The following is a 9,373-nucleotide window of genomic DNA, read 5'->3' on the forward strand; positions in this document are numbered from 1 at the left end:
AGCATCTGATCCCATCAAGCCAACGAAGGGGAACACAGGTCGGGTGAGCATCCACACCAGCTGGGTCTAAGGGACTACGATAGCTACGTAACAATGTCACCTTAGTTAATTCTCACCACAATCCTGGAAGTTAGGCATTGCCACCCCATTCTACAGCTTAGGAAACTGAGTCATTGTTTCTGAAGTCACTGGATAACCTCTCATAAACACTTTTTCTTTCAAAATGCTTTTATCTTTATTGTCACTGTCTTCACAGCCACCCTGAAAGTTGGGTAAGAGACGCATAATTCCCACGCTACAGATGACATTGAGAAAAATAATTAATAAAGTCACGTGGTCTGTTATTGTCATTTTCAGTTTCAAATAAGCCCTGACAAAACTGGAACTTAAAACTATAGAGTGATTTCATCACCCCAAAGCTTCTGAGCAACTGCTCATCTCCCCTATTTATCTCACTCAACTCTATCTTTCTATTCTGTGTGGAAAAAGTGAGACAGATACAGCTGATTCTCTCCAGAGTGCTGGAATACTAATTTGTATCAATAGTGTCCTTGGCAGCAGATTTCATTCCGAGTTCATTCTTCCTTCGAATGCAATGTGGTTCCAAGGACTCTTCTGGTATATATGATCACATCAACACAATAAACTCCAGCCTTATTTATTGGAAGTCTTAGGAAAAGGCACCACTATTGTTGTGTCTGCCGTCATCTTATGTGCCAAGGAAATGGGTCTTGTGTGAAAAATCTCTGGGTAAAAGGAACAAAAGCCTAAGAATCAAGAAATCTGTATTCTAAACCTATCTTTGCCTCAGGTTCTTTCTCCTTTCTTTCTGTAGTTGAATTTTATTTAAGAGCAGGATTTTGGACAATACCTTTAACTTCTATTTGCCATTATCTGTGAAATGCAAACAGTAAGTCATGTGCTACTTATCTTAGAGGATTGTGTGGGAAGGGAGTAGGATAAAATATTGTTTCCAGAATTAACAAGATAGCTTAAATAAACACCTCAGTCATAAGTGTCTAAGTAGTCCATCTTTCCTTTCTGCCCTCACCCTCTCAATCCTCAAAAAGAGCTCTCGTAACAAAAAATAGCAATCTTCTGCTCTAAATCCTTCAAAGGCTGCCTGTTGCCCAAGAACCAAGTCCAAACTCTCAGCGCAGCATGGTCTGTCCCCGCCCCACGGCCTTCCCAGCCTCCTGTCCCACCCCCTTTCTCTTCAGAAGTAATGTACCACACGTAGGCCCCAAACACGCTGCACTCTACAGCACACGGCTGATATGTCATACGCTATCTTTCTTTTGGGAATGTTCCACTCTGCTCAACTCAGATTCAAAGCCACTTCTTCACTGAAACCTTCCCTGATTCAGTCCCCTAACCAGGGCGTGGTAGAGTTAGCCTGCTTAAGTCAAAATGCTACGACACTTATCACATTGACTATAATCAATGTCCCTACTAAACAATGAGATCCTTGGGAGCATGTCCTTTCACGGTGTCTGTATCAGTCCTGACATATAATATGTGTACAAAAAAGGTTTGTTGGATGAATAAATCTCAACTATGTTTAAATGTAAATTACTTACACACACACATGAATATGCCACATATAAGATGTATATTTAGAAAAAGAGTGGAAAAAAATAAACTGTTAGCAGTGGTGACCTCTGGTTAGTGAAATTATAAATAACGTCTATTTTCTTTTCTAAATATTCTATTGTAGGTATGTTCTACTTCATTTTAAATATCTAAACTTATAAACAAAAATGAATGATGAATGAATGGATGCAACATAATGGTGGGAGCCTCACCTGATTAAACTTTCTCCAACTCTCCACCTAGTCCAATGCCCTACACAAAAGAAGTGCTCAATATATCTGTTTAAATTCAATGTGTTCTGTCAATTGAATAATTAAAACGTCAAACCATGTTTGTTTGTTTTTAAAGTAGTCAATGAACAAAACTAGATGTTGCCTGACAAAAAATGAGTGGTAAAGTATCATAAATTCAAATAATTTTTATTTCTAAATCTTCTTTGCTTAGTACAGTCTTTAGGAAATATTTCTCTTACAGAACACATAAGAGTGGCCATCACCTTGAAATACTCAGTGAGAGTGGGCAAGCTACTTACTCTCTCAGGGAAGAGATGTACCATCTTTCTGCAGCTAAGAAACACTTTGGTGAGTTAAAATAAAGATAAATGGTAAGAGTTTCAGCCCTTGGAGTATAACGCTTTAGATTCAGGTCTAATTCTATGGGAGGAAGTCCTTACCTACTCCAGGAATGAGACAGTTTGTCATTTGCCAAGCCACCCTGGCCCCACCTAATGTCCATTTGGGGTACTTTAAATGTTGCTGCCAAGCCTAAAGACTGGGAGCTTGGGTTGTTCCTCAGGTAGGGGCTATAAAACAAATTGAGGACAGTTTCCTATAAACTAGGGGGCATATAAACCTAGAGGGCAAGTTGGCAAAAGCTATCAAGAACCTTATAAAAAGTGCATCCCCTCTGGCCCGCCAATTCCAAATCCTGGAATGTCAACTAAGGACACGTGCAAAGATTTAGCTTTAAAAAAGTGCTTTACAAAATTATTTATAATGATGAAAAATCAGAAATAACCTTAATGACCACTGGGCACAGTGGTAAATCCAGTGGATGGAGTGTTATGCAGGCTTTATAAATAATGTAGAAATAGATTTACTGACATTGAAACATATTCACAATATACTATTTAGTGGGGGGAAAGTAGGTTACGAAACAGTCTGTGCACTGTGAACCCATCATTGTTAATAGAAAACGACAGAAAAATATAGATATTGATAGGAAAAAACCCTCTGGAATATACACAGGAAAAATGTTTAACAGTTAACAGTGGTTATCTTTGAGTGGTAGGAAAATGAGAGGTTGTTCTTTTTTAAACTGCCTGTATTTGCTTATGTTTTTCTTTCAATGAACATATAATTAGAAATAATTCTTGTATACTTAGAGGTGATTCTAAAAATAAACAACCAAACAGTAAACTGCTTTGTGCTTGGAAGGCCTTCCCGTCTGCCTGGGGCCCTCTCATCCCCTAAGCAAGCTTTCTTGCTAGAAGGGACCAGATCCTCAGTGGAAGCCTGAAGCCTTCACTTCTAAGCCACTGCAGTCCTGGTGCCATCCAAGGACACATCAGGTCCAGCTCAAGAGCAGATTCAGAAAAAACTCCAAACCAGGCCCTGGGTTCCAGCCCAGAATTCAAGCCCATCCCTCAGCTGGCTCAGCAGCCAGCATCCCCGCCACTCACCTCCCGCGAGGGCGGCGCCCCGAGCCTGGGCTCCTCGTAGGCGCCCACCTGCTCCCAGGTGGCCAGGAAGGCGTGCGTGGGGGCGAAGCCGGCCGCGGTGCTGGGGAAGCCTGCGCGCGCGTAGCGGGCGGCCAGGCCCAGCACCTGGGGACTCGTGTCCTCGCGGTACAGGATCCTGCCCCTGCCCTGGCTCGTGTCGATGTCGGCCAGAAAGGGAGCAATGGCCGGGAAGTCCGTAGGGAAACCATCGTCCACATACTGGGTCTCCCTGGGGAAGTCCTTGGTGGAGATGATGCCGTTGGTGCCCACCTGGCAGAGGAGGGGTACAGAAAGTGACGGTCGCTTACTCTGCAAGAAGCCCCAAGGCGGCCACCACAGGTCCAGACGTGCGCGCCCACCCTGCCCCCACGGAGGGAAGGGAACCGCCCCGAGCATGGAGCTCCCCTTTCCCCAAAGCCTTGGAGGCTGACTCCGGGTTCAGGGCGACCAGAGCAACTTCAGCCCGCCCGCCCCCACCCCCCCGCACCCCTTCCCTACCGCTCCACGCAATAGGTCCAGGAGCCCTAAAACTCCGTTGCGTATTTTCTCACTTCCCGCACAACCCTGCAGAAAACCTCCAAGTCCGCGGACGGCGCACCCCCAGCTCTGCAGAGCGCACAGCCTTCTGGCTGCCCTAACTGCACCCCCGCCGGCTGCCCTGGCAACCCCACCTTCTCCTCTGCCCGGGTCACGTCTGTGGCCGCGAACAGTCTCGCTCGCTCAGCCGAGGTGGGGAAACGCAGCGGGTCCCGCAGCAGCATCGCTGCAAAGCCTGGTCCCACCCAGGGGCGCTCCAAAGCTTGCGCACGATTTCCTCCCCTCCGAAGGCTGGGGCTTGGTGAGAGCTACACTACATGGACCCCTGGGAAGAAGCTGCGAGAAATCTGCCGGGTCCCGCACCCGGAGGGGGCCGGACTTACGTAGAGGTAGCTGAACTGGGCGTCGTAGAAGCGCAGGGGACTCGCCAGCTTCACCGCGGCGGAGCTTTCGTCGTCGCCTTCCTTCAGAAGCTGGTCCCCCCGAAACTGCCCGTAAGGGAAGAGCCCGCTGGGGTGCAGCCCCGCGGCCCGGGACAGCAGCAGCAGCAGCAGCAGCAGCCGCGGCGGCGCCAGCAGCGCCCGCAGCCCGGCCGCGCGGTGCCCCCGGTCGCCCCGCATGCTCGCTCGGCCCCTGGGCAGCCCCGCGCCCCGCTAGCCCACTGGCGGCGGCGGCGAGCTCCGAGCCGGCTCCGGGCCCGCGGGGTGGGCCTCCCCGCCTCCAGCGCGCTGACTGGCTGCGGCCCTGCGCCGGGGGCCAATCACCGGCTCTGAGAAAGTTCGACAGCAGCCGCCACATCTGTTTCTCGTTAAAAGTTTTCTAAGGCAGGGGTCGCGGAAGCGGCCCCGCTTTTACCCCTGGCGAGGTACGCGCCCCCGGCCGGGGCCGCCCGGAGCTGCTCCCCTCCCTCCGCCTCCGCTCCCCGAGGTCTCCCGGGGGCACTGCCTCCCTCCCTCCCTCCCGTCCGGTCGCCCCGCGGCCCCCGCGAGCGCCGCCCCCGGGACCCAAGGGCCCGCGACGGCCCGAGGCAGCGGCGCTGCAGGAGCAGGAGGTGACCTCGGCGCGACCGGGGACCCCGCGTGGCGTACGCCCCGCACCCAGCTGCCCGGGCGAGGGTGTGTGCTGGGGTCCTCGAGCCCAACCCCTCGGGCAGAGAAGCCAGGGGAATCGCCGCCGTCGCACCCTCCGCGAGCGCGTCTCTCCGCCCGGAGACGCCCAGTCGAAAATCAAAATCGCGTCTTCGTAGGAAGCCAGCGGGGCTGGCCGACTCCTGAGTTCCGTCCAGGCCGAGAGCTCTGTTTTCCTCCCCGGGGGAAAGCGCTCCCGGGAAGGGCTGGAAAACCCCCGGCGTGTGGTCGGTGCCCTTCGGGACGCGCGCTGAGACATCCCGTTTGGGCACCGAGCAGACGCGGTGAAGGCGCTGCGGAGGAGGGGGACCCGGGCTCTCTCACCCGCTGCTCGGGGGCGCGGAGGTGGAACCCGAGCCGCTCCTCGGGACGGGAAACCCGCACAAACCAGCTGCGAGGGTGTGGGGGAACCCCATCCACCATAAACATTCCCTCTGCGAAGCATCAGGAGCCGCACAAGATTTTATTACCATTTTTATTATCAAGAGCTTGGAATTTCCCAGATAGTCTGTTTTCTCTCTCCAGTCCCCCATGGGGTCCTTGGAAGCAAACGTTTTTAAAAAGAAGGTAAAAAGCAAACCTTTGCGATTGCCTTAAGTAAGGGGCGCTCAAAAGATAGATATTTTTTTTCTCGTGAATGTTTATTCCCGTTGTACAAATCCTCTTAGGGCCGCAGAGCCAAGCCCTAAAAACTTTAAAGATATCAGGCTGTGAGAGTCACAGAATCAACACAAAATGGAAAATTGGCCCGAAACAGTTTGCTTCCACAGACTGTGTAGAGTTGTATATTTGGTGTTACAAAATATACCTGTACTTGCATATGTATGTTATCATTTCTTTGGGGTTAGGTATTTTACATTGTATTAATGCTCAAAGACATGAGGTGACTTTACCTGCCCATGGTCACCTAAAGTTACTCCTTAATATGAAATTCTTCACTGGCTCCCTAGCTTTTCCAGCTCTTAAGTAAACATAATAATAATAGCTAACATTTATTTAGAGGTAAGAAGCTATAGGCTAGTGGGTCAGGCAGACCCTAAGACGGCCTACATGATCCGCATTTCCTGGTGGTCATTTCCTCGTATAAGCCTTTGCCCTGGAAGTCACTAGAGCTGGCCTAGTGACTTCTAACCCATACAATGCGCTAATGGTGATGACAAGTCACTTCAATGATTAGGCCACATCTGTCTTGATAACAGATTCTCTCTCACTGGCTTTGATGAAGGAAGCTGTTATGATGGGAAGGCCAGCATGGCGAGGAACTGAGGCAGCCTCTGGCCGACAGCCAGCAAGGCACTGTATTCCGCCAGCAGACCTGTAAGTGAGGTAGGAAGTGAATCCTTCCCCGTCATGTCTTGAGATGGCACCTTAGCTCTGGCTGACACTTTGATTGCAGCCTCGTGGGACCCTGAAGCAGAGGACTTTGAAAAGCAGGGCCCAGATTCCAGACCCACAGAAACTGAGAATTTAATAAATGCATATTGTTTCAAGCTGTTATGGTTTGGTATCATTCGTTATGCAACAAAAGATAAATGAAACAGCTGGACACTATGCTAAGGTAACTAAGACTTAGAGGGGTAAGAAAACAAACAAAAAAATCAGTTATTGTTACATGGCTGGTAAGTACCAGAGCTGAGATTTGAACTCAGTTGTCTAATTTCTAAAACCTGTGCTCTTAAGCACTAGATGATATCGCCACAAGGCCCTTTGAAAGGTAGCTCTAGCCTACCTCTCTAACTTCAGCTCTGGCCATAGCCAATCTTTCAGCTGAGATTTTAGTTCTCAATTGTAACCTCCTATTTTATGGTTTGGAACATCCTCACATGCTAATCCCTCTACCTATGATGTTTTCCCCAATCAATATCATCTAGTCAACACTCACTCATCCTAAGACTTGAATCAAAATCTCCTTCAGGATGCTTTTCTGGAAACTACAGTCTGACCTAGAAATCCTTTCTCCCTGTTTCATGTGCCCTGTGCTGACCATTATCGTATCTCCAATCAAACATATCTCTATAATCCCTGATCACCGAATGTGCCCCTCACCACCACCCACTGCTGCACTGTAAGGGCAGGGACTTTGTCTTATTCATGGTCTGCCACATGCCTGCTTGGCTCATTGGAAGAAGCTTAAAGAAATGTTTGTTGAATGAGTAAAGGCAAGCAAGCCAGCCCGGGGCTAGGATTTCTGTCTGCTGGCTCAGTACAACATTCTTTCCCCTACACCACCTTTCCTGCTAACCTGACCAGAGATTTCTAAACCTCTTTTCCAGGTTTCCTAGCAACTCACCTACCACTGCTCTCCATTCTTTCATTCATTCATTTAACAACTATTGCCTGCAGGTTTACCAGGACAGACATAACTCTGCAAGAAATAACTGAGTACAAGATGTGACCCCTAACCTTCAGAAGGGGGTGGAAAAAGGGGCCCTTGAACCAAGAAGATGTTACTAATTTTGAATGTGATGCTGAGTACGAAGTAGGTTCCACAGGGAAGAGACTGAAATGAACAGTCCTGGATCCCCGTCTGCAGAAAGTGGCTGAATTCTCCGTGAAATGTGAGTCTTTGGACAGCTGTGCTTGAGCAGACATTCCTTTGAGCTCTCACTTTAATATTTTTAAAAGACTCTATGGCACCAGAAGAGTGGTTTCTCCTTTAAAATGTCACCTTGTGTCTTGGGGAAAAGAAAAAATTTGTCATAGCTATTTCACTGGTCAAAGTAAATATTGAAGAAACACTTCTCTTGTATTCACAGTTCCAGAGTAGAATTTCCGTGACCGGCCAACTGGCTAAAGAGGCAGAGGCCCCTTTCAGGCTGCAGGTTACAGAAGACTTCTTCAATAGTCCTCTTGGACTGGGTCTTCGGAGTAGATCTGAGCATTGCTTGAGAGCTAGGATTATTTAGTTGCAGGATTTTTATCCCAAGCTAGGGATGGTACCAGACACCTTGCCAGTAGACCTCGGGCGAGAGTCTCCACAGTTGTATTTTTTGTGTGGTTATATTTCTGTTACAAGTGCCAAGCCTCCAGTATGATGATAGTTCCTGTTATTTTAATCAAAAGAATGAAAACACATTTGCTCCACAGTGTGGCAAATAGATGTGGGTATCTAAGAGCCAGTTCTATGTATAGCACTGACTGGTGTGTGTACATGTTTGTGTTGGAGGTGGGCTTGGCAGAAACAGTTCTGGTTCTTGTTGCACACAGTGATTCTTTGCATAACTTTACTATCCTTTAAATTCCAGGGTGGGTGTGTGAGCATGTAGAAAAAATAGTTGTGTAAATTAGCACGTCTTGGCAAACTTAGGCTAAACTGAAATTGTCAGGAGGATGCACTCCTCAGAAATTATGAGTAGGGCTCGGGGTATATTTGGAGCTCATTAGAATGTAGGGCTCCCCACTACATTACCACCTACATTCTAATGACCTCCAAATATATCCCAAGTCTTAAGCCTTCACTTGAGGTTTTTTTATTTATTTATATTATTTTTTAATTTTATTTTTTTCTTAATTCTCACCTGAGGATATTTTTCCCATTAAATTTTTTTTTTTTAGGAGAGTGAAAGACAGGAAGTGAGGGGAAGAGGGATGGGGAGAGAGGGGAGATGAGAAAGAGAGAGAGAGAAATATCAATATAAAAGAGACATATCGATTGGTTGTCTCCCACACGTGCCCTGACCAGGGCTGGGGATCTAACCTGCAACCCAGGTACATGCCTTTGACCAAGAATCAAACCTGTGACATTTCAGTGTGCAGGCCAATGCTCTAACCACGGAACCACACTGGCCAGGGTGAGTTTTTAGTTTCTATCCAACTCCCTGCTGAATATCCCCTTGGGATGATACCTCAGACCCACATCTAGAAGAACTACATGCACTCCGCAGAATTTCTGAGTACAGTGGTACCTCAGTTTTTGAATGTAATCCATTCCCAAAGACCGTTCGAGTTCTGAAATGTTCAAAAACCAAGGTATCACTGTATTTAGTTTCAATTAATGGCAGCAATATCCACTCCTTCTTTATTAGCACCACGTATTCCCAACCTCCTGCTCCCTTACAGAAATCTACTCTAGCAATAAAATGATTGCTTTCTCAGCTTCTCTTGTAGCTAGAGGAGGCCATCTAGTATAGTCCTAACCTAACCACCAGCATCCTGCTGAAAGGCTGGTGGTTTCTGGGAGGCTTTTTACAGTGGTGATCAAAGGGAATAGCTGCATTTTTTGACATCCTTGCTGCCTTAAATATGGATGTGATGTTCTAAATTCAGACAGCCACCTTCCCGCCACAAGGTGACAACTGTGAGGGCAAGAGCATGGCAGAGCAAAAAGACAGAAAGGAGATGAGTGGAGATGAGTGTCTGAGCCAGTGAGTAACTGTCTACCTCCAGACTTCGTGAT

General features: G+C 47.9%; 1 protein-coding gene across 1 annotated transcript in view; it reads right to left on the reverse strand.

Moving 5' to 3' along the window:
* NID2 (nidogen 2) overlaps positions 1 to 4,516 on the reverse strand; it is a 59,132-nt gene extending 54,616 nt beyond the window's left edge. The window contains exons 1-2 of the mRNA XM_081117298.1: positions 4,234 to 4,516; positions 3,275 to 3,583 (exon numbers count right to left, since the gene is read on the reverse strand). Coding sequence (XP_080973424.1) covers positions 3,275 to 3,583; positions 4,234 to 4,470 — 546 coding nt within the window. The 5' untranslated portion in view covers positions 4,471 to 4,516. The remainder of the gene's footprint in view (positions 1 to 3,274; positions 3,584 to 4,233) is intronic.
* Between the last annotated feature and the right edge of the window lie 4,857 nt (positions 4,517 to 9,373).

This window comes from Miniopterus schreibersii, assembly GCF_964146895.1.
Source record: "Miniopterus schreibersii genome assembly, chromosome: 1".
Lineage (NCBI taxonomy): Eukaryota > Metazoa > Chordata > Mammalia > Chiroptera > Miniopteridae > Miniopterus > Miniopterus schreibersii.